The sequence below is a fragment of the Moschus berezovskii genome, chromosome 10 (assembly GCF_049115385.1).
Source record: "Moschus berezovskii isolate FMDL1 chromosome 10, NW_MosBer_1.0, whole genome shotgun sequence".
Lineage (NCBI taxonomy): Eukaryota > Metazoa > Chordata > Mammalia > Artiodactyla > Moschidae > Moschus > Moschus berezovskii.
Window position 1 is genome coordinate 66,888,290 of NC_142469.1, and position 27,776 is coordinate 66,916,065.

Sequence of the window (27,776 nt, forward strand, 5' to 3'; positions counted from 1 at the left end):
AACCCTCCCATGTAAGTGGACCCACACAGTTCAAACCCATGTTGTTCAAGGGGCAGCTATGCCACGTCTTGGGTGGTTTAAACAATGGAAATTGATTTTCTCCCAGTTCTGGAGACTGAACGTCCAAGATTAGAGTGTCAGCTGGGTTGGTTTTTTCTGAGGCTCTCTCCTTGGCTTGTAGGTGCCTTTTCTGTGTCCCTGTCTCCTCTGTTAAGGTTGCCAGCCACATTAGATTAGAGCCCACCTACAAGGCCTCGTTTTACCTTCATGGGCTCCTTAAAGGCCCCATCTCGAAACGCAGTCGTATTCTGAGGTCCTGGGAGATGAGGACTTCGGCGTGGACTTGGCAGGACATGCAGTCAGCTTATGACACTACCTGTGGCAGATTGGCAGCACCTTCGTGATCTCGGTTCCTGTGGGTATTCAGGAAGGCAGCACAGTGCTGGAGAAAGTATCTGGGCATTGGAGTCAGTTCAGCCAGGGTTCAAGTCCTGGCTTCAAGTCTGCTCTGTAGCTGAATGGCCTATGGAAAATTACTTGACTTTCTAAGCCTCTTGGAGTGGCTGCAAAGAAGTTCTGGAGCTGCACAGGTTAGAAGAACGTTTTCGAAACACACGGTACAGCATAGAAGATCAATTCATGTTGTAGTTATGGGAAATTTATTCAAGTGTTTTAAAGTTCCTAGTGTATATCATGGCACATGATCCATGTTCAATAAGTGTATTTTGCTTGACTGATTATAAAACCCCTGGATAAAAAGATTAGCTACTTTTATTTGGGTTGTTTGTTGTCAAGATAGATTGTTTCCAATTTTTCTCTTGTCATGCATGTCATTAGTTGTTATTGAGAATTTACCGGTGCTGAGGACTGTTAGATATAAAGATGAATGACACTTGGTGTTTGTTTCCAAAATGTCCTTGGTCTTGAGTAATCTGAGTATATTAAGAATTCTTGGGGATTTCCATGTTTCTCCCTTGTCTTCCCTGCAGGCGAAGTAATTTCCTTTATGAGTGAGCTTCAGAGCTTAAAGGTGGACCCCTCTGCAGAGAAGGAGAGGCAGCGGTCGGAAGCCAAGCACATTCTCATGCAGAAGCAGCGAGCTTTAGCAGACCTCTTTAAACACCTGACAAAAACTGGTACAGTTTTCACTGAAAACTCAATGGAGTATACTCATCTGCTTTTAGGAAGAAAAATAGCACGGTTGATTTGGGGAAACTTTGTAGAGACAGTTGAGATAGTGCGAAACATAAGGTAGAAAGCAAGGTTTTGAAATGCCATTCTGAGGGTTCCAGTTACATGTACGAAAATCCTATGATGAACCATTTGTGAGTCCCAAATAGTTTCACAGTTTTGCAATGAGGTTTCTCAGAAACCCTGTGTATTATTTTCATCACCAATTGTTGTACAGCACATACGCTTCTGGCGTTGCATACAGAGCAATGCTTCTCAAAGTAACTCGGGTATGAACTACGTGGGGAATCTTGCTGAAGTGCAGAAATGGATTCTGTTTCGCTCAGTGTGGGCAGGGCCTGAGAGTCCTGGGCGATGCTGTTCCCAGGACGCGACTTTGATTAGAGGTGGCATTGCTAATCCATTCCCTTCAGAGTTTCTTTATTTAAAAACATGCTGTTTGTTTCCTAGGTTTGTCATATCGCAAAGGTCTTTGCTGGGCCCGTACAAAAAACCCTCAAGAAATGCTCCATCTTCGCCCGTTGGATCTCCAGAGCGCATTGTCTATAGTCAGCAGCACTCAGGAGGCTGATTCTAGGTTAGTGTTTTTAATTATAAACAGAGCAAGTCAGCTCAGCCTCCATGGCCTCATTTGCCAGAGTGGGGGTAGCGGCACTTCTGTCCTAGTGTCGCCATAAGGATGGCATTTAAAGAAGTGCCGGCTCAGGACTGGCACTGGTGAGCACCTAGTAAGTGTTAATTTTCTTTTTTAAACAATTTCCCTCTCCTTCTGCCCTTTTAAAAGGTAAGCAACGAGCATAAAACACGGGAAAGTTGGGCTCTGTTGGGAGTCTGGTGGGGTGAGGAAGACTAGGGAGCACTTTGAGCTTTTAAAGCAAGTGTTAGTAACTTGATTAGTTAGTACGTTGATTTTCTTCTTTTCATTTCTCTTTCCTCCTCGTATTCATCTCTCCCATTATTTTTTTGGCCCTTTGATTTTCCCTGAGGTCTGCTCACTTGATTTGAATGTACAGGTGAAAATCTGTAAGAGAATGGTCACGTTTTTAAGTGTGCCATATACACAAACCTCTTCTAAGGTCTCATGATACTGTCACGTCCTTTGTGTAAAGGACTGATAAGTACTTGATTCAATGGGTCCTCACAGAAGTAAGTCTGATCAGACTCTTGGTTTCTAGTTGTAGCTGAATGGACCAGTCTCTGACTCCTCAGGATCTGGGATGGAGATAACGGTTTTAATTAATTACATCATGTTGATTTCTTCTCCAGGTTGCTTACAGAAATCTCGTCTTCGTGGGAGGGCTGCCAGAAGTACTTCTATCGCTCTCTTGCACGGCACGTCAGGCTTAGTGCGGTTCTGGCGGCTCCTGCCAAGGTAAGATGATAGAGCCTTGGGATTGCAGGACCTGGGGACTCCTGTTCATCCAGGACAGCATCCTCAAACCTGGTCACATGATCACAGCCCATCACTGGAGGTGACTGAACTCTTTGCAGTTACCAACCTGAGAATGTAATGTAATCAATGTAATTTTGTGCCTAACCAGAAAGCATTTGATAACAAGTTCTATTACTCACCGTTTGCTAGCAGGTCCAAATCCTTAAGAAAAATTATGGAAGAAAAACTTCAAATTGAGAATGCCACCCTCAGATACCCACCCCCCCACCCCCCACCCCCCGCTGTAAATTGAGAAAAGATCACTGATTCCCAGTTTTGGTGTTAAACTAGTTCTGCTCATGGAACATCCGTGGTCTGTGGAAGCATACTTGGAGAAGCCCTGGTGGACGGATGTGTGGCCTCTAGAGGGCAGCGCACCCAGCTTGCCCCCACAGGGCTCCTCCCAGGCATGTGGGACCAGTGGCATCTGCACCATATGGCCCCTCAGCACACTCTCCTCTCTCCCTGCCAGGAGGTGGGCGCGGGCCACGTGGAGCGGTGTAAAGGGTTCTCAGCGCATCTGATGAAGGTGCTCATCCGACAGCGGCGCTCCCTGACTGCACTGACCGAGCAGTGGATCCTCCTCAGGTATTGCTGACTGGCTGCATTTCTCGGAATGAACTGGGGAGAATTGTGTGCGGCTCACAGTTGCTGCACGAGCTGCTCCCAGTTGTATGTGAGGTCTGAGGCCCGAAGAGGCAGATGGGGTTGCCTTGGCTCAGCCCCTTACTTTTGGTGGTAACGCTTCTGCCCCCTGGTGTTGGCAGCACCTCCAGGGGATGAGTTGAAGGCCGAGTCAGACGGGAAAAATGGTCACGGCTGAGCCACACCTGGGTCTGGTGTGAGGGAGTTCGTGGTTGGCAGTCCGTGTGGGCTGAGGAACAGGGTTGCATTCATGGCATTGGGGTGTCCTCGCTGGCACAGATCAGATGTGAGTCGACTTGAGTTTGTTAGGCTTTTTGGATCACAGAGTTGCAGTTTGCTGAACTATACACAGATGCTCCCCAATGGAAATAGATGAAAGATGAGGACAGCTCGGAAGCCTGTCATCACCTGCTGAGTGGATCCTTGGCTGAGAGATCATATTCTAGACTGTAGTCACTTCAAGTATTTTATCTCTGCTCACAGGAGTTTATATAGCAAAGTATACTACATTTACTAGATTTTTTATTTTAGAAAATAGTGGCTGAAGTCATTGCGGTGCTGTGACTGTGTTGGGTATGAGAGGCCTGTCAGTGGCAGACGATAAGCAGTGAGTTCCCATTCTGCTACTCTAAAGGGTGTCTTTAAACACCAAAGACTGTGTTTAAGTACTTTGGAAGGCATATGATCAGACATTTTACTCCTCTGGGGGAGCCTCTCTTCTTGATTATGTGGAAGACCCATACCTCATCCAGAAATGAATGAATTTACTGTTAACAAATGGCTCGGTGACACAGTTGAAGGTGTCATGTGTTTTTCCCCTGGGTTTGTTTCTGCACAGGAACCTCCTCAGTTGTGTGCAAGAGATGGACGGCAGACTGACAGGGCCGCCCATCTACCCCGTGGCCTTCCCTCCTCAGGACGGGGTGCAGCAGTGGACGGAGAGGCTGCAGCACCTGGCTATGCAGACCCAAGTCCTGCTGGAGCAGCTCTCCTGGCTCCTCCAGTGCTGCCCGGCTGCTGGGCCTCCTCCTGAACACGCCCCCGGACACGCCCCCTACTCAGAAGACCTGGAACGCCTGGACGGGCGGCTTTCCGGAGCGGCGCTGGACCTGATCCCTTCAGACCTGACCTTCCCGTCCCCAGCTCCAGAAACACAGCTGCCCTCTGGTTGCCTGATGCGGAAACAGGACCCACGTTGGCAGCAGTCAACTGCGAGATTAACAGAGATGCTGAAAACCGTTAAAACTGTGAAAGCTGATGTCGACAGAATTAGGCAGCAATCTTGCGAGGCTCTCTTTCATTCTTGGTGAGTGTGCCTGTGTCTCTGCTCTGCCTCTGTGTGGGCGCATGGTCACGGTTTAGTGAGGGAAGGAAAGGGTTGTGCTTCAGTCCTCAATTTTCCAGTGACCTGCATAGTGCTCTGTGGCATATGTCCAGCTGTAAGTCTCTAGATGCCCTGAGTTTTAGTGGTTGGGGGGAGGGAAGGGTGGGTGTGGATGGGTGTCAGCGCCTTGCTTTCAACATTGTGGCATTTTTGTTGTTGCAGGAAAGATTTTGAAGTTTGCTCTTCTGGGCTGAGTTGCCTTTCCCAGGTGTCAGCTCATTTGCAAGGCCTAGAGTCCTTGTTCATTCTTCCAGGGGTTGAGGGTGAGCAAACAGAGCCACAGATGGCTTTAGTTGAGAGCATGGAATATGTACGAAGAGAGATCAATAAAGCCACCGATGACTTCACTACGTGGAAGACATATCTGCTTACCCCAGGCAGCCAAGAAGGTGAGGACTGCTTTTCAGTTAAGGGAGTAAAAACCCAGTGTAGGAACGCTGTCTTATAGATTTAAGTCCACATTGTCCTGAAGAAACATCATTTTGTTCTAGATGTATCTGTTCAGGGTTCTAAGGCTAGGAAGTGTGGTTGGAGCCCGTAGCTCTTTTAAATATATATATATATATAATTGGTTGTGTTGGGTCTTTGATCTGCGCAGGCTTTTCTCTAGCTGCAGTGAGTGGGCGCTACTCTTCGTTGCAACGTGTGGGCTTCTCGTGACTTCTCTTAATGGGAGCACATGCTCTAGGGTGGGTGGACTTTAGTAGTTGTGGCACGTGGGCTCAGTAGTTGGGGCTAGGCTCTAGAGCACAGGCCCAGCAGTTGTGGAGCACGGACTTAGTTGCTCCGTAGCATGTGGGATCTTCCTGGACCAGGGATTGAACCCGTGTCTCCTGCATTGGCAGGCAGACTCTTCACCACTAAGCTACCTAGGAAGCCCGAGCACATAGCTCTTAACTTTTGTTTGAGGACCTTGCCTCTGGGTTGCCATCACATTACTTACTTTATAGCGCATGAGTAGGGAGACAGCACAGGCTCACTGGCTATTCCAGAAAGTTCTCTTTTAGGCTGGAAAGCTGACAGTTCCTATTTGGATTAAGTTGATGTTTATACACTCCATCTTAACTGTTTTCATATTTTTGGCATTCTTTCAGCAAAATTTTTTTTTTCAAAATTGTTTTAATACAGGGAAATAACCTTGTAGGTTTATCTGCGCCAGGGATGTGTCTCATTCTTTATACCCAGTACAGCTTGACAGTGACTCAGCCTTAGCAGGTGCTTAGCTGGTGGCTGTTTGTTAAAATGACAAATGAGTACTATTAGTAATTTCCAGAGGCACTGAAACCAATGACTGAGTTTTAAAAATTTGTTCTGCACTATGTTATTTTACTAGGAAACCAAATGCTGGATGAAGGGTTTGTAGAGGATTTTTCAGAGCAAATGGAAACCGCCATCCGGGCCATCCTTTGTGCCATTCAGAATTTAGCAGAAAGAAACAGTAAAAAAACAGAGGAGAACACTGACCAGGCAAGACCCCAAGAAGAAGATGGTATGTCTAGAATCAGGAAAATAGTAGTTTCTTACTTGATTTTTTTATTTGATGATCTGTTTTAAATATCTAATGACAGATGTTGGAATTATTGGATGAATGGAGAGGAGGAGAGTTTATTCTGTTATTCACCGTGTTGTTCTTTTCTGTGAATGAAAGAGGCTGCAGGCTTTGAGAGCCTGCAGTTAGGACACCTCACAAAACTCCTGGAGGAGGACTTCTGGTCCGACGTGAGCACGTTGCATGTGCAGAGAATCATTTCCACTGTCTCTGAGCTGGTGGAGAGGCTGAAATCATCTGGCGAGGATGGTACAGCAGCCAAGCACACGGTAACCAGCGGATCCTTATAAACGTCTCACTGTCCACGTGGGCTGAGCAGAAGCAGATGGGGTTTCACCTCGCTCCACATAGTAGTCCCAAAGCAGGCCTCCTTAGCAGAATCACTGAGAATTTGATTTCTTTGTGCGTGTAGACCTCACTGACAAACTTTGGAAAACTTACTTGCTAAGGATTACAACTGTAAGTGTAAAAATGATGGCAGTGTGGAGTATCTAGGATTGACGTGCCTAGAATTCTTTCACATCCTGATCACATACTCCTGGGTGTTTGATGTTAATGGTGGATGTTACCGCCATAACCAAGGATTACTGGCCATATCATGCAGCCCCCTTTCCCTCCAGTAAGCCAGGAGAGGATGACATTGCCATCTCCCTAAGTCCAGAGAAGCAACTTACTTTATGTGTTATTCTGTTGCTTTGCTTCCAGTGCAAACTTTGAATCCCAGCAGAATTTGTTTATAAACATACTTTTTAAAAAGCTAAACAACCTTTTTAACTAAATGTTAAAAGTGACTTAAGTCACTAAGAATTTGAAGTGTAGTGTTGTGAGAGTTTGTGTGAACCAGGAGGAAATCCCAGTGAGCACGTGTGGTGTACCTGTGTGTAATTAAACTGTACCATCAGTGACATTTACTGCACTCAGTGTTGTGCAGCCACCGTCGCTCCCTGGTCACCCCGGCGGAGACCTGGTGTGAGCAGGCCCTTTGATCTGCTTTGCCCCCAGGTCTTCACCCAGTCCTGCCGCTTGTTGGTGCGCCTGGTGCCCGTGCTGTCCAGGTACTCTGACCTCGTCCTCTTCTTCCTGACCATGTCTTTGGCGACTCACCGTAGCACTGCAAAGCTGCTCTCTGTGCTTGCCCAGATCTTTACGGAGCTTTCCCAGAAGGTAAGGACTGCTTACATGGAGCAGCAGGTACCCAAATACTCCACACCCATCATTGTTTGGTTTGATGGGCTTTTATTCTGGACCTTCACAAATAGCAGGAGGTGATTTGCCCTCCCGGTGAATTTCTTATGGCTTTGTTTATTCCCCTTTTACTAAGCTTGTTTCTACTAAAGTCTTGGTTTAGTTTCTACTAAAATCAGGTCTCTACTTTAGTTTCTACTGAAATCAGGTCTCTCACGGGGGGAGTTCCCTAGACTACAGAGTCCGTCTAAAGGCTGCTGTTTTCTGTTCATACCCTTCTCTCTCTGTCTCCAATTTGAAATCTCCTGATAACTCTGAGCTAGACCTGTAGGATAAGTGAATCCTTAATGCTATTAAGCCTTGGTGGCTTAGAGGGTAAAGAGTCTGCCTGCAATGTGGGAGATCTGAGTTCGATCTCTGGGTCAGGGAGATCCCCTGAAGAAGAAAATTGCAACCCACTTCAGTATTCTTGCCTGGAAAATCCCATGGACGGAGGAGCCTGGCAGGCTACAGTCCATAGGGTTGCAAAGAGTCAGCAAAGAGTCAGACACAACTGAGCAACTTCACTTTAATGATATTAAGTTGTAAGTCATTTATACTTATTCATGAAATGGTAATGGGGCTCTTAAGGTTAAGAGAGGTGGGCATCTTTAATAGGGAAGTCATTCCTTCATTCAGCCATGATCCCAGTGCTGTGAAAAGCACTGATATTGTAGAGACTGTAGACCCTACCCTTGGAATTCGGGAGCAGCAGACAAATCTAACAGACTCAGCATGGCATGGTAAGGCCAGTCACGGGGTATCTGGTTCCAAGACTCAGAGTGAGTCACTTAGCCTCAGTTTCCTCATTTGTAAAATGAGACTTGCATTTTTGTGAGAACCACCTTCAATTAAGTATATAGTTTTTTGTTCTTTTTTTTCTTTTAATGTCCCTAGTATTTTAAGATCTTTCCTGAATCTAAATATGGTACAGGTGAGATGCACTTAAAGAAGATAGGAATTTACAAACTGAAGATGAGGTCTAGGCTTCTTGTAAACAGTCACAAGTTCTTAGTTTTGAGTATCTAAAATACTACAAAGGGTTAAAAAAAATGGGGAGGCAAGCCCTTGTATCTAGAAGACAAGTGTGTACCTTTATTGAGTAATGGAACGAGTCTCAGATTTGCCCCCTCTAACTAATGGGCACTGAGCCAGTCTGACATCCCGTGACTTCTGGAGGGAACACTGCATGCAGAAGACAGGGGCAGGACAGTATGTTGAGGTGCCCTGAGACTTGGGTCAGCTATGATTGTCCACTTGCACCATTGCTGTTGTCTGACTGTGGCCTGTCAGACCTGTGTTTACAGATGGGGTTGTGGGGGTTGAAGTGGTTCTGATAAAAGCAGAGTGCTGCAAACTTAGTGTCTGTCTCAGCTGCAGCAGTAATGTGCCCCTGCAGAAGGACATCTGAATCTCCCTCTGTTTATGACTTACTCTGCATGCATCTAAACATATTTCTTTAAAATAGTGTGAGAACGTGTTAGGTGCTCAATCTTGTCTGACTCTGTGTGATCCCATGGACTAGCCCACCAGGCTCCTCTCTCCACAGGATTCTGCAAGCAAGAATACTGGAGTACATAGCCATTTACCTCATTATTTTAACCAAAATGTATTTTGCAGTCACCTGTCTAAGAATACATGTCCTGAAAGTGAGTTTGCCTTTCCCTTAATTTTTTAAGTCTCTGTACAGTATTCCTGTTCTCTCTGAGGAGTGCTGAGGGAACTTGAAAATAGATTAGATACAGTGCTAAGATCTCGGTTGTGATTAAAGCGCTTAAACCATAGAAAGCTGTTTCTATGTGACTCAGTCACAGTGTTTGTTGGTCTTGGATCTTGGTCTTGTTGTCAGCTTATTCATAGTACATTCTCATCCTCAGATTGACAAATATCTTGATAGCTTATACTTTTCTCTGGTAGAATTTCTGATTGAGAGACATTATTTTCTTGTATTTCCTTTTCTAGTCAATTTCAACCCACACACCAGTATTTGATACTTATTTTTAGGCTATCTTCTGACATGAAATACAGTTTTGTTAACTCTTCACAGGTGTTGCTATATCTCTAGACCCCACGCCATGAGGGTTGCCAAGTGTCTTGGCAGCAGACAGCCCAGGCTGAGAGTGACAGGTTACCTCAAGGGTGGGGGTGCTTTTTTGTTTTTTTTTGCATTATAATTACTTCCCAGTGATAAAGAACTAGTGGTTCTTTAAAATGCTAGTGGTAAAGAACCTGCCTGCCAATGCAGGTAGATGTGAGAGACTCACGTTCAATCCCTGGGTTAGGAAGATCCCCTGGAGGAGGGCATAGCAACCTACTCCAGTATTCTTGCCTAGAGAATCCCATGGACAGGGGAGCCTGGTGAGCTGTGATCCTTAGGATTGCAAAGAGTCAGACGCAACTGAAGCAACTTAGTCACACACACACACGCACGCACTGGTACTTGATTTGAGGAACATCACACAAAATTTTCCTTAATGAAAGAAAATGAACTCTCTCACTCATAACATCTGCTTTCAAGTTGCTGTACCTCAAGGGTACATGTCTTCTCTCTTTCCTCTCTGGCTTACTAATTTGGGAAGTAGATAAAGAAGGACAAAACCCTTTTGGGATTTAGACACTGAGAGGGTTTACACTCCCTCCTCACCTCTGGTGATTTGCTCCTTAAATACCATCCTAGTATATCCCTCATTCAAATTTTTCTATTAGCAGAATGACAGATTACTACATACCAGAGGCTTTCACAGTCAAACCTCGTATATTAAATCTGATGTCAAGCTTTGAAACTGCATAATGACTTATCACCAAGGAAGAAAAGAATGTCAAAAAGTCTCCTGTCCTTCCATCTGATATAAAATACTGAGCTAGATAAGAATTTATCATTTATGTGGGGTATTTTTTCCTGTAGCAGGACTGGGAATCACTTCTTTATTGCATTTGTATGTAATGTTCACTCTTTATTTTCAAGGGATTTTGCCTGCCCAAAGAGTTTATGGAAGATTCAGCGGGAGAAGGGGCGACTGAATTCCATGACTATGAGGGAGGAGGGATTGGAGAAGGCGAGGGCATGAAGGATGTGAGTGATCAGATAGAAAATGAAGAACAGGTATGTTTTCATGGCCATGAAATATGTAAATTGGATGCAGAAGCATACATTCCTTTTCCAGTATTTAAATTACACATATAAATGTTTTTGCTATTAGGTTAATGGTTTTCAGACTGATTTAGGTACCTTAAGAATACTGGAGTTTAGGGAGTGGCTGTAAATTAAAAGCTTGAAGACAATAGAAAGGATATTTTGTAGCTCAGTCATTGGTTGTACCTACAATTTGGGAAGGAAATAGTTTTAAAGTTTTTTATTTTAAATGGGAACATTTTTGCTGATTTTCTAGAGAACACTTTTAGTAGTGGTTCATTTAAGGACAAAAAGTTTGGCTATTTTAAGTAATGATTACATTAAACAATACAGCCAGTGTTTGTTATTAATAGGTTTTATTGTTGTATGTCTTTGACATGTTCAGATTTTAAATATCTATATCCTTTTTCAGTTAGAATCAAGAATGCTTTTGAAATATTTAGATGCTTTGGACTAAGATTCTTGTATTACTTTTTAAAATTCCAATCTGATTTGGATTTTTTTTTTAAATATACTTTTAGTCATTAGATTAATCAACTGTGACTTGAAGAAAGAACAGGTAGTGGAATTTCATTTTATCATCTGTATTCTAAATTTAAATTAGTCCATAAATTTCTGTTTAAGGTATGGTCATACCTATTAAAAATAAAGGAACAAACCGATCCAGACTTCCTCTCTTCCTTTGAAGGGAAAATTGGAAAGATATAAAAAACCAAAAGAATAATGCTCGCATTTATGTGGTAGAGCTCTAATGTACAGTGTGTGTGTCTGTGTCTGTGTGTATGTATGTATTGGTCTTTCTGTATTTCTCAAATTTAACTTAAAAAGCAGCCAGTACTTTGCTAATGAGGAAAAAAAATAAAAGAAACCTAGTAGAAAGGTATAAATCCACTGCAAAAAACATTATTAAGTGGGATAAAAAACTTTCAGAAGAATTTGGCAGTGTCTAGTAAATTTTAAACTCTTTGTGTTCTTTGATCTAGGAATTCCATGTTTTCTCACAGAAATCTCATAAGGCCCCAAGATAAATATGTGTACAAGGGAGTGTATTTATATAAAAATGTTTACTACAGCATTATTTACACTGGTGAAAATTGTGAAAGAATCCATATATTCATCAGGAAGGAATTATTTTTAAATGATACAATTATGCAGAGCAATACTATAAATAAACATAATGAGATAAGTTTTTAAGTATCAACATGGAAATATAGCTTGGACATATTCTTTAACTTAGAAAAAACAGATTGCACAACAGTTTGTAAAGAATGATCCCTTTCTTGTTTAAAAAAATGCTGGGAGGCAGGTATTGATATATACTGTATATATTATATTTCTAAGTGTCTGTTGGTATACTTATAGATAAAACGATGTGCCAGAACATCACCAGTGGTAGTTTCTTTAGGAATTTTGAAGGATGAGGGTGCCAGGGAAATTTCTGTTTGGCTTAAAAATTTTTATATGAGATTGTATTACTTTTATCTTAAAAAAGGACTTTTAAAATTCAACCATAATGGAAGAGATAGCAATCTGAATCTTTTGCCCAAGATATAATATAGATTGTGTAGGAATATGTAGTCTAAGGAAAAGTGAAGAAAATTGCATTTACTGGGGGAGGGATAAATTAGGAGTTTGGGATTAGCAGATACACACTACTATATATAAAACAGATAAGCAGCAAGGACCTACTGTATAACACAGGTAACTGTATTCAATATCTTGTAATAACTTATAATAGAAAATGATCGGAAGAAGTGTGAGTGTATCTGAATCGCTTTGCTATACATCTGAACCTAACATAACATTATAAATGAACTGTACTTCAAATAAAAAGATAAAAAAGAAAGTAATGGAGGGGGAAATTTACATCACAGTTGGGTAATGTCTATGAGAGATCAAAGTGACAGACATTTATATGCAGTATAGTAAGTGAATTTTTTTTATCCTATACAGAATTCATAGACTTTTTAAATATGTCTGGATTAAAAAAAAAGTTCACATGAAGGAAACTTCAATAAAAGTCTATATTCTCTAACAACAAATGCAAAATAACTAGAAATTAGTTAACAGAAATATTAAAGCAAGTCACAAATCATGTCTTTTTTCTCTCCCCAGAGAAAATTTTATACATTGACCTTTGCATTTATATATTTATATTCTGTTTAGAGCTGAATAAACATTAGTAACATTATGTTCATTTAGGTTATTTAATGCTTTTTTATTTAGGCAGAAGATACATTTCAGAAGGGTCAGGAAAAGGATAAAGAAAATCCTGACTCAAAATCAGACATTAAGGGCGAGGATAATGCCATTGAGATGTCAGAAGACTTTGATGGAAAAATGCATGATGGGGAGCTGGAAGAACAAGGTTTGAGATTATCTGCCACTTCATTCTTGCTTTTGAAAAGTGGATATTTTCTCCAGGAAACCACATGTTCCCAATAAGTAGCCTAGTATATACTCTTGGAGCGAGTTAGTTACTCTGTGTGACTGCGGCGGAAGCATCAGGATATGCTGTATGTATTGTGTCAGGAGTCTCTGTTCCTTGTGGAGATTCTGCTCTGAATAAACTGAAACACTGGCTGTGATGTTCCAGCTGCTTCACGTGCCTGATGAGTGACCTGTGGTGTCCTCTAGGCAGAGCGAGGAGATGCACCCTCACTGAACTTGGCTCTCCGCTCAAGTTGAATTGTTCTAGAGAGGCTTTTTTTTTTTTTTTAAATATAGATGTATTTTTTTCTAATTGCAAAATCAGTAGACATTTGTTGTAGGTGATTTGGAATAAAAATGCAGAAACCAAATCAATACCATTGTACCTGTCACCCAAATCACTTAATTTTGGAGTATTTCCATTTATTGCATATATATTCATACACACACACACACACACAGAGACCATGAATGGTTCTATAGTTTGCTTTTTTCATTTAATTTATGAGTATTACATGTCATTGAAAATTACTTGATAGTGATTTTTTACAGTACATTATCATCTGTCATGTTATTAGCATAATTCAACTATTGCCCTAAATTTCTATCCAAAGCTTAATTTGAAATACAGTGTTATTTTAAGTGAATACCTCACAGAAATGATAGCTAACCTCAGAGTAGACGAAGATATGCATGCCTAAGTAAGTGTAAGAGTATAACCTTTGTCAAAGTAGACCTTGACAAAAGCCAAAGGAAAGAAAAGTCTGGTTATTTGATCAAGGAAAGAAAATTCTGGTTCATTGATCGAGACACATGATTTGAGATGTTAGATAGAATCATTGGCATAGTATAGGTTGGAGATGGGGAAGAACCTTGGAGATATTGTAGACCACCCTTGATGATCTCTTGGGTAAGAAACCAAAACCCAGTGAGGTTGCTGGGACCCATAATGAACTCTCCCAGCACCAGAATGAGACATGCTGACAGCTGTTCTACCACCCTCCTTACAGTCCTTTACCATCACACATCCCAGACCTCTTTTCTTCTCCAGTCTGCAGTAGGAGTGCTTCAGGACATCTAAAAGCATCTGCCTGTAGGGTGTTCTGTAGAATTAGGCAGCACGTCCCAAGTAGGATCCTGGCTGGGTCCCTGCCTCTCCCACACACACAGGAACAGATTAGTCTGGGGATCTGCCGAACTGAGCTCAGTGCCTTCCCTTTCAGAAGAGGATGATGAAAAATCAGATAGTGAGACTGGAGACCTAGATAAACAGATGGGCGATCTGAATGGTGAGGAAGCTGACAAACTAGATGAGAGGCTTTGGGGTGATGATGATGAAGAAGAAGAGGAGGAGGAAGACAGTAAGACTGAAGAAACGGGACCAGGAATGGATGAGGTGAGTAGAAGACTCCCCCATCATTTTGCCCCCACGATGAGAGGGGGCAGTCACTACCCACTTCCACTCCCTGTCGTTCACTGCTCTTTCTTTTCTATCTTGGTTTTTCTTCCATCTCTATTTTTCTGTTTTTTTCTGCTGCCTAGATTTTTTATTATATCCAGGGCTCAAAGAGTAGCCTGACCTGAGGCATCACTTGTGTTATGGAGGAGGGAAATTGGAGCACTCGGTATAGATGCTATGTCTGATTCTGCCAGTGGTCACTGGACTTCCCCAACCCTGAGCTTAGGGGACCCCCAGGACTAGGTGTGATACATCCCACAGCTCAGACACCCCTCCCCGGCCTGCTGTTCACACGCCTGCTCTCACTGCTGCCACCTGGGCTGTCCTACCTGTTCCCTCCAGGATGACAGGTGTGCCCTGTCAGCTGGATGGTTCCATGGGATTGGCCCAGCACATGTCTGGGAGCTGCGTTAGACAGTAAAGTGAAAGCAGTGTTTTAGATTGAGAGTGATGATGTTGTGTTTTTTCTTCCTCTGATATTTAGGAAGATTCTGAACTTGTTGCTAAAGATGACAACTTAGATGCTGGCAAGTCAAACAGAGAGAAAACCCAGCAAAATAAGGAGGAAAAGGAAGAAGCAGAAGCTGATGATGATGGACAAGGCCAAGACAAAATTAATGAACAAATAGATGAGGTAATGAGGATTCAAAACCCACCTGCTCTTCTCACTCAAGGCCAGGGCCACTGCAACGCACAGCTCCCAGGGTGTCTCAGGACGTATTTTTTCCTACTTATCATTTGTTTTCCCACTGCCTCATGGAGGAATGTGTCATAGAGCCTCTTTAACTGAACTAAAATATCTAACCACTGGTTACCGATGAGATGAGCTTTGTGCTGTTGGGACTCATGTTATAGTTTAGAAACTAAAACCCACAGTCCTTTTGTATATTTCTTCCATGAACTTCCATGTCCTCTTTGAGATAGGTAACACAGCACCTCCTGTCTATGGAGAGTGCACAAAAAGTGAAACTAGACATTCCAACATGAAAACTGTAAAATTCTAATCTGTGCTGGTAATGTTAGAGCAGAGGACATAAGGACAGTTGACCCTTGAACAGTGTGGGCACTGGGAGCACCTGCAGGGTTGGAAATCTGTGTGTAACTTTGTCGTTGGCCCTCTGCGCCCATGGACTCTTCAGCCTCAGGCCCTTAACAGCCACAAGTCTGTGTGGTGCCACAGCACATATTTATTGAAAAAAATTCGTATAAGTGGACCTGCACATTCAAACCTGTGTTGTTCAAGAGTCAGCTGTGTTTAGAGCTAATTACGTGTGAATGTTATTCTTCTTAAAAGTTCACTTTTATTTTTCCTGATCTCTGTTGCCCAAAGAGGGAATATGATGAGAACGAGGTGGATCCTTACCATGGCAACGAGGAAAAGCTGACCGAACCCGAGGCCTTGGACCTTCCAGATGACTTGAACTTAGACAGTGAAGGCAAGGATGGTGATCTGGACACTGACGATGAAGATGGAGAAGGTGTGTCTTTTAACACATAAAGGGCCTGTTGAAAGTCTGAAAATGAGCAATAACTGATTCCTTTTCAGGCCAGCGTCATGGCCAGCTCATTATCCTGTCTGATCAATGTGGTTCCAGCTTGATAAGGTCACTTGCTTTGTCTCTGTTGTGTTTCTCCTCCAAGTAGACCTGAAGCTTGTAAGCAGCAGGTCTGAGTCACTCCAGTCATCTCCTGCCCTGTACGTCACTGCCCCTGTGTCCAGGTGGCGCTGTCACACACGGTTCTGCCCCCCTCCAGGTTCACCGTGGGCCCCCTCTTGTGGGTTGATATAAACACTGTGCAGTCCAGGTAGAGTCAGGCCTCTTGGAGAGCCCAGTTACTAGCTTTCTTGTGAAAGTTTTGCTTGTTTTTAATTAATTATTTTTTATTTTTGACTGTACCACGCAGCTTGCTGGATCTTAGTTCCCTAGCCAGGAATTGAACCTGGGCAGCTGCAGTGAAAGCACCAAGTCCTAACCACTGGACTGCCAGGGAATTGCCTCCTAGAAAAGTTATTGATTGTTGTGCTTATATTGTGTGTTTAGGCTGAAACATGAAATAATAATGGGAAGTGAAATTGAATAATCCTGAGAGAACTCACTTGGCACAAGACTAGCCCAGTGCCTCTGTCAGCTACTGTCCCCTCCGAGTGTGACTCCCCTGGGGAGTGCTTTCTGGTGTCAGGAGGTGGCGTAGGTGATGCTGCTGTGACAGAGACCTTGTCATGATGGATAACCAGACAGGAAGGTAGCAACAGCCTTGCTCAGCTTCTTAGTGAGGCAGTTACATATTTAGAAAGCTATTAAAAACACCATATTAGAACAAAAAGAGCAAATTACAAAAGAATAAATGAGAGGTACTATTTATGTGAAAATTTGCTAAAAGAAATAGTACTATATATTGTTTATGGATGCATCAAATGTATGAAAACACAGGAATAATTAACAGTAACTTCAAGTTATGAGCTCTGAGGAAGTAGGAAGAGCAGAGACATCCAGAACCGTGACAGTTGTGTCCAGAACTTTTATTCCTTAAATACAAGTGACAGGTTTGATACACTTGTGGCAAAATATTAACATCTCTTAAACCTAGGAGGTGAGTATATGGCTCCCATAAACGTAGAATGCCTTTTTCACATTTAAGGTATTTGATAACCTGTGCTTCGAACATTCTTTGCCCAGTGACTGTCTAGTTCTCCTTTTTAAGCATAGTATAAGCTGTTGCTTCTAAGGCACTTTCATTACCTTATAATACTGGAAGCTTATTTCAACCTTAAATTCAACAGTCAAGCAAGCATAAAATTAAAGTTCACTGAGAATCTAATAAGCTATTTTGCCCTAGAAAAATATCCAGGCTCATTTTTAGCTACTATGTATATAAACTAAGAAGCAATTACTGTGGAAAATTTATCTTTATACAGTTCTTTCCATTTACAGTTACTGCAAAATACTGGCTATGTTCCCTATGTTATACAATACATCTTGGTACATCACCAGTCTGTACCTAACACCTCCTGCTCCTATATTACCCCTCCCACCCACACAGTGATAACCACTAATCTTTTCTGAGTCTGAAGAAGCAATTATTTTAAGAAATTATTTACTAACAAAGTAATTGATTTCTGAAGTATCCAAATTACAGAAAAGCTCTTTTAAACAAAACTTTTTCAAATAAGACTGTTCCCATTTGAATATATGTTGTATTTTCTGTGTATGGTAAGGAATGATGTCCATCAGTTATTCCTAATGATCATTGAAAATTAGACCAGCATTTCCTGTCCTAAAATATTCCTATTGTTGTGGTGGCTTTTTGGATTTTTAATGGATATCCAAACAGTTGTATGCAACATATAAGTATAGTGAGGAGCAGATGTAGCTAAATTCTTCTGTGAAGGGTTGGTCAGATAATAAACAGATCAGTCTTTGCCAGTCATAAGCTGCAGCAGAGTCATAGATCCTCACTTCTGCTCTTGTAGTGTGAAGTCAGCCATAGGTAATACAAAACGGATGGAGTAGACACGTCGGTGAACAACTGGATGCAGCGGTGTTCCAGTATAACTACTCACAGAAATATGTAGATGGCCAGATTTGGCCCAGGGACCATAGTTTGCCAACTTCTGGTTTGAGAATAATAAAAAGGTGCTTGTGTAACTATATCTCATCTTAAATCATATTGTTTGGTTTTTAAATTCTGTGTTCTTTCATTTCATCTGTCCAGAAGAGAATCCTTTGGAAATTAAAGAACAACCAAAGGATACTGAAGAAGCAGGTCATGAAGCTGAGGACATAAATGAAGAGACCGAGGCTGATGAGGATGGTCAGGGTCAGCCCCAGCCTGAGGGAGGCCACAGTGAAGATGGCAAGGGGGAGGAGGGAGAGGAAGAGAGGGATACTGGAGCGGACGATGGAGACCAGGATGCTGCCGAGCACCCTGAAGAGGACGCGGAGGAGGATCCACTGTCCTCGGAGGACAAGGACACCAGTGAGGAAAGTGCAGAAAAGGACACACCTGTCGACCACGGTCTCCAGCCTCAGGTATCACGGCGGATCTGCCTTATCCTCTATTAAAAGTAATAATGATGAGAAAAGAGTACCACCTTCCCGCTAGACTCTGTCGCAGGATGCTTTCCCATGAGCAGGTGACAGCGCCAAGCAGTTTTCGGTTTGTGGCTGATCCCCTCCCTGCAGGCTCCTCTCGGTGAGGAGAGGGGCCCTCACTTCATCTTCTTCCGTCAGAGCATTTAATGCTATTTGATTTCCTCACAGATGCAGGAAGAAGGAGGAGGAGAGAACTCTGACATGGAGGAGCCGGTGCCAGAGCCCACGGAGAGGAAAGAGCACGAGTCCTGTGGGCAGACAGGCTTGAAGAGCGTGCAGAGTGAGCAGGCCGTGGAGCTGGCTGGGGCCGCGCCCGAGAAGGAGCAGGGCAGGGAGGTGAGGGCCTTGTCTCTACCAGCCGCCTCTTGGGAAGGCCTCTTCTCCCCGTGTGAAACCATGTTCTGTTCAGCAGTAGTGATTTCTTTGTAATGTTTTGTTGTTGTTGACATCTAAAACTCCAGCTCCCATTCTTTAAGAAAATGGTCGTACAGCTATATTTATATGGAACAAACCCCAGAATATTTTCACACACTGTATTTAAGTGATGTGCTTAATGAGAAAATACTAGAGTGTAGTTCTCTGTGGGAGAATCAGGTTCAAATTCTGTGTTCGAAGCTCCTAAGCAAAGACGGTTGGCTTGAGGTTTCATGCAGTGATATGGGTCTAACAGTGCATCCTTTTCCCTTAATTGTTCACCAGGCTGCCAAACATTTTAATTTAAAAAGCAAAACACTTCTTCATTCCTTGATGTGGGGTGATGTGTCTTTTGTAGCCACAGTTGGGGCATTGGTAGTCTGGAGGGAGCCCTGGAAGTCAGGGGGCCTGCTGCTCAGTGGTATCTCTGGACCACTCCCTTGGCCTCTCTAAACCCCCATTTTCTCAGCAGTAATTAGGACTGTTTATACCTCTCTTATCCTTCCAGCGCATTTACTCAGCACCCGTTCATGAGGTGCTGAGCATTTCATTACTCTGGTAGATCTTTACAGTGGCCCTATAAAATAAATATTATTGTTCTTTCTATGTTCTCCATTTTGTATCTGAGTTAAATAAGCCCCCATAAAGTTAAATGACAGTCTCAAGGATACCCTGCTGGTTGATGATGAAGCCTCGTTTCTGAGGTCTGTCCTGCTTTCAGAGTAAGCCGCTATCTCCTATAGACAACAAGTCCCCCAAGAGGGTGACAGACAGGTCTAGGTGCTTCTGTTCCTGCCCACAGGCCAGCCGTTAGTGACAGGTGAGTTCCAGAGCAGACAGGCAGGTGTGGTCACACTCATCCCCTGGGCTCAGAAAGGGATTGATTCCAAGACCCCCACAGATACCCACATCCACGGCCGCTCAAGTCCCTTATGTAAACTGGTGCAGTGCAGTGGGCCCTCCATGTCCGCAGATTCAGAGGCCGACTGCACGTGACTAAGGGCAATTGTACACAGTGCAGTCTGTAACCAGGTGCTTATTCCACTTCCTGCCCCTCACTCTTTGTGGCTTGGATTTCACAGGAACACGGCAGTGGAGCTGCAGATGCAAACCAGGCAGAAGGGCATGAATCAAGCTTCATGGCGCGGATGGCCTCCCAGAAACACACCAGGAAAAACACACAGGTCTCTATCGCTCTTCAGCTAAACTTAGGTGAAGGCTGCATGTAAGATGATGCTCCAGATATACTGGTAAAAAAAAAAAAAAAAATCCCAGCCTTTGCTGTCCCACCATGATGGCATCCTTGGTAAGCAGACCAGGACTGCTGGGCTTCTTCCCTTTTTCTTGGTGGGGCAGACAAATGCATATCCTGATCCTGTGATGCTCTTGTTCTAGAGCCTCAGAACCAAGTGGTGTTGCCAAGCTACTAACCAGTAGTACTCAGTTCATTGTCCATTCTCTTTTGTGTCTGCTTTCTTTAATTCTACTCAATTCTGTTCTATCCTGTCCTAATCCTATTTTATTTAGCTGCACCGCATAGCCTGTAGGATCTTAGTTCCCTGACCAGGGATTAAACCTGGGCCCCAGCAGTAAAAGTGCTGAGTTCCAACTGCTGCACCGCTGGCAAATTCCCTATCTTCTGTTTTAAATACAAGATTTTAAAAATGGGGTACTATTTATGCATGTGACACAAAATCGGTCTATAGAAACCAATGCCCTAGAAAGCTTCTGTTTTATCCCTGTGCTCAAGCCACCTGGGGGACTGTCCTTAGAGCATATTGGTACTTCCAATCTTGTGTTCTAAGAGATTTATTGCATATGCAGCATATGAATGGATGTTTGTGTGTGTGCACCTGTGTGAGAGAGTGTCTCTTTGCCTTTATTTCAGATATAAAAGTATTTCATAGAGATTGCTGTGCATGTGTATTTAGAGATCTTCCTATCAACAGCTGCATTGAATTCCACTCTTATATGGCTGTACCTAATTTATTTAATCAGCCCCCTGAGGATAAACGTTTTTATTCTCTTTGTATTACAAAGTTCTGATGAATTTCCTCATATTTCCCACAGAGTTTTAAGAGGAAACCTGGGCAGGCCGACAACGAACGCTCCATGGGTGATCACAACGAGCGTGTGCATAAGAGGCTGAGGACCATTGACACCGAGAGCCATGCCGAGCAGGGCCCGGCCCAGCCCCAGGCCCAGGCGGAGGATGCGGAAGCATTTGAGCACATCAAACAGGGCAGCGAGCCCTATGATGCACAGACCTACGGTACAGAGCTGGGGGGGCCCCTCCCTTGCTCATCAAGCTCTGTAAGCGCTTATGCTGACTGTGTGTCTGCCAGGTGGTGGTACAGAGTCATCTTAGGAGGGAGGGGAAATGACTTTTCAAACGAGTTTCCTTTTAACAAGAACTGTGCAGATATACAATTTGATTTTGAAATAAAGGTATCTGTAGCCAAGTGGAGGGTTTCAGTGCTCAGGGTTCTGGGTCTAGTGTAAGCCTTTTAAATATTATTGGTGACAGTTGGCTGTCCAACCCAGCGCTGGTCTCAGGGATTTGAGTAGCAAACGTTTCTTCACTGTCACTCTGCAGTGGTTTAGAGCCTAAGTGACAAAAAGAGATGTCAGTATAGGAAGTCAGTCATCACTCAGTCTTCGAGCTGTCTGGGTGACTTTTCACTGTTTCGTTCCTAATACGTAAGCTGGTATTGATAATATGACACAGAAAAGACTGTTCTACTGTGGATTACTCTCTTCTCTTCCTGTCCCCACTTTAAGAAAAATGAAGCAGAACTGATGACTGCCATCCATGGGGCCTTTATGTTGTGCCTACCACTGTCCAAGCTTTGCAGCCTGATTCCTCTAGTAATCTCGAGCTAGGATGCCTCCATTTTATAGATCAGCATCCTGAGGCCAAAGAGGTTTAAGAACCTGTCCAGGGTCACGATGCTGGGATACCCACGCTGTCTTTCTGTGCCCCAACCCTCCGCTGTTCTACTTCATCACTACAGTTTTTCCACCCGTGACTTGGCAATGAGGATAACTCCATTAGCTGCTCTGAGTCATGGGCTCAGCATGTTTATTCTGATTCAGTCTCTGATCACGGCAATAAAAAGCCATCCTATTCTGTGATCCCATGTATGGTTACACTACATCCTTATAGTTTCTTGGGAAAACAGGGAAATAAGACACTTAGGTCAGCAGCTCACAAGCCAAGTACTGTGTCCAGTGTCCAGGCCACGTAACTAGTCAGTGGTAAAATCTCTGACCAAAAGCACACCTACTCTCAATGACTCTCTTCTGCAAAGAGCTAAGCTTTTTATGTGTATGTGCTTTGTTGGCAGATGTGGCTAGCACGGAGCAGCAGCAGTCTGCAAAGGACTCCAGCAAGGCTCACGAAGAGGAGGAGGTAGAGGATACCTCCATGGACCCAGAGGAACAGGAGGAGCTCCAAGCGGTAGACACAGAGCAGCTGAAGCCAGAGGAGGTCAAGTCGGGGAGCACGGCCCAGCCAGGTGAGTTCTGTGGTGAACACCCCTTTCCCACCTAAGCTCCTTGACTCTTGTACTGTCGTCTTGCCTGATCTGTTCTTTTTATGTCCTAACCCATGACTTGATATACTCATTTGCCATAGTAACTCCCCTGTACATGCTTCCTTTGGGAGTAGAAAGGTAGGGGAGTGGTGTTACAGGCGACTGACATTCAGGGAAAAGCCCAAGTTCCAGACAAAATCCTGGCAGTCTTTTTTAAATATGCAGAAGAAAACAGGACAGGGAACATACTCCAGTTATAACCAGAAGAGATGTTCTTGATTACTAGAGAAACAATATTTTTAATTATAAAATATGCAGTGTTAGCATAAAATGCAATAAAATGTTTAAAGAAATAGGGGAAATCCATGTGAGAAAGTAACACTAACTTCTTACATTTTATAACTGTTCCATTTCATAACCAACCCCTAGTGCTATTACAAGGCAGTTCATTTGTTTTAAATGTATTCAGCACACATGGAAAAAGAACATCAGCAATGAAATAAATGCAAATTCAAAATAACCTGCTAAATTCAACAACTGCTGGTTCCGCTTGCTTCTTCTCAGGGGCGTTAGAATCGCAGACTGCCATTATGGGACAGTAAAGACAGCTCTGTGATTAGATCTTCCTTGATTCACATCCAGACTTTGTCTTACTTACTTTATAGGTGGAGGTAAAGTATTGTGTTTGCCACAGCTTCCTCATCTGTAAGATGGAACTATGGTTTTAATTTTTATCAGTGTTGTGCATGCACACAATTTAATGGATCACACAGTTCTGCAAGGCTTGTCAGGGTTAACCAGTCTCCCCTACTTTCCCCTCCCCAGAACACAGCAGGGTGAGGAGAGAGGGGAGTTAAGGGAGTGCGAATTGGCAGTGAGTGTCTCGGAGAGAAAGAACATGGGGAGCTGACCGGTTAATGTGCTGGGAGGTCTGAGCGACTGTAAGACTGACATATGACTGAAGGCTCAGTCTTCATTCTGATGTTATGGAAAGGAAAACTCGATCCTTGTGTGGGAACAGGCTCTGAAGAGATGGAGATGGAGACCCAAACTGTCAAAACAGAGGAAGACCAAGGCCCCAGGACAGAGCCATCACACCAGGAGACAGAGAATGAGAAAGCAGAGAGAAGCCGAGACTCCACCATTCACACCGCCCATCAGTTACTTGTGGACACAATTTTCCAGGTTCTAAAACTTTTAACAGATCACCACTCTACTAAGTTGACAGTATGGAATTATAAGTTGCTTTTAATCCTTAAAAACTTTATAAGCATCTGGTTGTTTGGGGGCTTCATATCGTATCAATCTTTCAAGGAGTACTGTTGGTGTGACATACTTCTGAGTGTGTCAGGTAGCACACCGAGCAGGTGTGTGAGCAGCTCTCTGAGCAGGTAACACATTTCTAACAGCCAGTCCTAGGATCGCTGTGGGAGGTCTATGTCCTTACCTGGCCACAGTGGGGGGCCTGGCCCGTGGGCCCCAGCCTTGTGTTGGGAGCCTGCAGGTCAGTTAAGTTTATGTTGGTTAAGCAGTAAGCATCTTTGACTTAATGCTTTCATTTAGGAAAAGCCAATTAACTGAGTCTTCCCAAACTGTTTGACCTAATGGTAGTCTAGATTAATCAAAGAATGTTTCTGTTATTGATACCTTCCTGGGTACTTTGGGATTTATTAATGTTCAGAATTTCCTTTATCCATCTTACCCTCAAAAAAATGGGAAGGAGAAGAATAGTTGTCTGGCATCTTTTGTGCCATTAAATTTGCTCAAGTTTTGTATCTCAGTGGGACTTCATACTGCAGGGAAGAAGGCAACCAAGGATAATGAATTAGTGATTCCAACCTGGGTCTCCTCTATTTGTGACTTTTCCCTCTTAGCCCTTCTTAAAAGATGTCAATGAGCTAAGGCAGGAGCTGGAGAGACAGCTGGAAACATGGCAGCCACATGAACCTGGAAACCCAGAAGAAGTAAGTCACTGGTCTTTTTACTAAATATCTTGACTTTCTAAGATACAGCAAACTTAACAGGTTCTTAACTTCAGTTACCTTGGTAAAAGCAACTGAGTATATGGAGAATATAATTTTAAAGCCTGCTTTGCCACTAGATGTGCAGCTTAATTAAAACAGAAAAACTGATGTTTCATTTTTTAACTTCCACTGCTCACTCTGTAATGGAAATAATAGAGGTGACAGTGGTTGAGATGTGGGACAAAAGTCTAGATACTGTGTCACTCTCTGAATAGACCACCAGGAACACTGCCAGCTGATGTAAAGTCGAAGTGTAGATTAACCGAAAGTTTCCTCTTTAGTGAGCTTGCACCATAAATTTATTCTAAGTATGTATACACAAATATATCTATTATCATCATTCTCATTACATGTATGTAATGATTGCTGTGCCATAATTGGCCTTAAAAAAAAAATGGAGATTTGTACCTAGGAAATCAGTACACTGTTAAGTGTGTTACTTGAGAGATTTGCCCTTGTCACTTTTGCTTTTGAAACAAGACCCTGAGAGCCTATGATTTAAGTGGCTGGAATCTCCAGACACCAGAATTAACCATCACAGCTCCCTCTCCATGTGAAGGGTACACATTATGTACCCCTCATAGGAGATGTGAATAAGGCACTGATCTGGTCATGAATTCCAGTCTTTGACTGCCTTATTGAAATTTCATTCTTTCTCATTGGAACTATGAATGAGTGGCTTTGGTGGAAGAGGAGACATTTTAAACCAAGTGAATCAGCTTGCCGAGAGAAGCAGGTTGTTTTCTTCTGCTTTGCTTCAAGCTGTCGTCTTGCTGTAATGACCTTGCCTGGCTCTGACATCCTAAAGTCGCCTTGCATATTGTTGTTACAGGAGAAGGCCGCAGCAGAGATGTGGCAGAGTTACCTGGTCTTAACTGCGCCTCTTTCACAACAGCTGTGTGAACAGCTTCGTCTCATACTGGAGCCAACCCAGGCTGCCAAGCTGAAGTAAGTCTTCTCTGCTGGAGGCACTCATGGCACCCTGAGAAGATGCCAGTGTCGCCTTTCCTGCTGAGCTTAGCACCTACTAGCTGTGGTGCCGGCGTCTAGGTAGCCATTTCTGCTGCACAGGCACCCGTGTGGCATCCTTACCTTGTTGCCATGTTGTTGTCTCTACAGAGAAGCTTCTGTGACTAGTTAATATCGGATGAGAAAACTGGCTGAACCTCGGGTGTGTGTGCTGCTCACCCTCTGCATGTTAGGTCACTCACTTGCTACCCGCATCACTCCCCTAGATCTTTCCAAAGAGGTGTCCAAAATCAGAGTTTTAGAACAGAAAAGAGAATCCAACACTTAACAGTCGATGCAAACTTTTTTTTTTCAAAAAGCGTTTTACATTTTCTAAAAGGACCTAATCATTATTGCCACATAAATATCTGCTTTTTTTTCTGGCTGCTGATCAAGAAGAGCCTGGCAGTCTCAGTCGACAGTAATACTTGTGCCAGGATACTGGTTATTTCGTGTATTTGGCTGTCGGGTACTGTTACTGTGCTTTTAGCTCTAATCTTTGTTCTGTTTGGTTAAATTTAATAGAGGGGACTATCGAACTGGGAAGCGACTGAACATGCGGAAGGTCATTCCATACATTGCCAGCCAGTTTCGGAAAGACAAAATTTGGCTTCGAAGAACCAAGCCCAGTAAACGGCAGTATCAAATCTGTCTGGCTGTCGATGACTCTTCCAGTATGGTGGACAATCACACCAAACAGGTAAGGAGTAGCCGTGCAGGGATGGTTTGATGGGCCACCTGAATGTGTTTGTATTGAATGTAGTCTGGACAAAAAGCACTTTGGAATACCAGTTAGTTCTGAGAATGTGATACCATATTTGAGAAGACCTAAATGTTAAAGAGTTCGAAAGCAATTTCAGGATGTCCCAAAGATTGTGGTCTCTTAAGACTGTAGATCTTTTAGATGGTTGTATTTCTTAGCCTTGCTGTGCAACTGTCTAGCTGCAGGGTAAGTCAGTCCGACAATCTTTATTTTCCACGAAACATGATGCACTGTACTCTTTTAGACCATACACAATTTAGTATCTGAATATCTCTGATTTTTCTAAGAAAATGTCTTCAGTATACATTTCTTTAAGTCTGTGTAGAGTTAGTGTTCTGTCAGTATTAACAGGGCCTAGGAGCCTGGGTAGAGTTACTTACAACCCCACCCACCATCATGGATATGAGAGTGGTGGGGGATTCCGCGTGATCCCCAGCACGAGCCAGTGAGTAACCTAAAGTCTATACATACACTTTGCTGGAAAAAAAAAAGTATACCATCTAAACCTGGGTTCAAGTCTCAACTCCCCACTTAGTACATGACTTTGGGCAGGTAATTTTACTTCTTAAAAAAGGATTATAGCAATACTTAACTCAAACTCATAGTTGTTCTGAAGACAAATGAAATAACATACATACACCACTCGTTCGGTGCCAGGTACTTGATACATGTTCAGAAGGTGTTAGTTGCTACAAATATCGTCATCTTGTCAACTGACTTTAAATCCTAAAACTATACCGTCATGTATGCATAGATTAGAATAAATTGGCTAATAAAATCTTTTATCCATGAGATACTATGTAGTCAAAAAAGCAGGGGCGAAACCATAATTTATGGACCAAGTTTCTGGAGATCACTTTTATTGAGTTATGCTAAAGCTGACCTTTCCTACTACTATAACGGATACTGGGTTTTGGTGCCTGTGGCATTAGCCAAGGTAAGGTACAGCAGCTGCACTTTGCTGGAGCAGCTGTGAAGAGGTACTCCACGACCAAGGTAAGTGAAACCCAAATAAGAGGGTAGGTACTGGGAGGGGCCATTAGAGGGCAGACACATTGAAATCATAATCACAAAAAGCTAGTTGATCTGATCATATGGACCACAGTCCTGTCTAACTCAGTGAAGCTAAGCCATGCCGTGTGGGGCCACCCAAGACAGACGGGTCATGGTGGAGAGGTCTGACAGAATGTGGTCCGCTGGAGAAGGGAATGGCAAACCACTTCAGTATACTTGCCTTGAGAACCCCATGAACAGTATCAAAAGGCAAAATGATAGGATACTGAATGAGGAATTCCCCAGGTCAGTAGGTGCCCAGTATGCTACTGGAGATCAGTGGAGAAATAACTCCAGAAAGAATGAAGGGATGGAGCCAAAGCAAAAACAGTACCCAGTTGTGGATGTGACTGGTGATTGAAGCAAGGTCCGATGCTGTAAAGAGCAATATTGCATAGGAACCTGGAATGTTAGGTCCATGAATCAAGGCAAATTGG

The 27,776-nt window shown here is 43.2% G+C and overlaps 1 protein-coding gene across 2 annotated transcripts in view; it reads left to right on the forward strand.

Moving 5' to 3' along the window:
• The window catches only part of MDN1 (midasin AAA ATPase 1), a 146,328-nt gene that overhangs the window by 110,986 nt on the left and 7,566 nt on the right, over window positions 1-27,776 (forward strand). Inside the window, exons 75-97 of one of the 2 annotated variants that reach the window (XM_055432822.2) lie at window positions 990-1,136; window positions 1,642-1,768; window positions 2,458-2,563; window positions 3,096-3,211; window positions 4,107-4,574; window positions 4,815-5,041; window positions 5,986-6,141; window positions 6,301-6,470; window positions 7,204-7,365; window positions 10,391-10,528; window positions 12,785-12,926; window positions 14,212-14,384; window positions 14,932-15,081; window positions 15,778-15,925; window positions 18,162-18,478; window positions 18,710-18,877; window positions 20,038-20,139; window positions 21,026-21,227; window positions 22,303-22,473; window positions 23,513-23,676; window positions 24,366-24,455; window positions 25,348-25,463; window positions 26,049-26,223. In XM_055432822.2, coding sequence (XP_055288797.2) covers window positions 990-1,136; window positions 1,642-1,768; window positions 2,458-2,563; window positions 3,096-3,211; window positions 4,107-4,574; window positions 4,815-5,041; window positions 5,986-6,141; window positions 6,301-6,470; window positions 7,204-7,365; window positions 10,391-10,528; window positions 12,785-12,926; window positions 14,212-14,384; window positions 14,932-15,081; window positions 15,778-15,925; window positions 18,162-18,478; window positions 18,710-18,877; window positions 20,038-20,139; window positions 21,026-21,227; window positions 22,303-22,473; window positions 23,513-23,676; window positions 24,366-24,455; window positions 25,348-25,463; window positions 26,049-26,223 — 3,935 coding nt within the window. The remainder of the gene's footprint in view (window positions 1-989; window positions 1,137-1,641; window positions 1,769-2,457; window positions 2,564-3,095; window positions 3,212-4,106; window positions 4,575-4,814; window positions 5,042-5,985; window positions 6,142-6,300; window positions 6,471-7,203; window positions 7,366-10,390; window positions 10,529-12,784; window positions 12,927-14,211; window positions 14,385-14,931; window positions 15,082-15,777; window positions 15,926-18,161; window positions 18,479-18,709; window positions 18,878-20,037; window positions 20,140-21,025; window positions 21,228-22,302; window positions 22,474-23,512; window positions 23,677-24,365; window positions 24,456-25,347; window positions 25,464-26,048; window positions 26,224-27,776) is intronic. The other variant, XM_055432823.2, reaches the window with a different exon arrangement.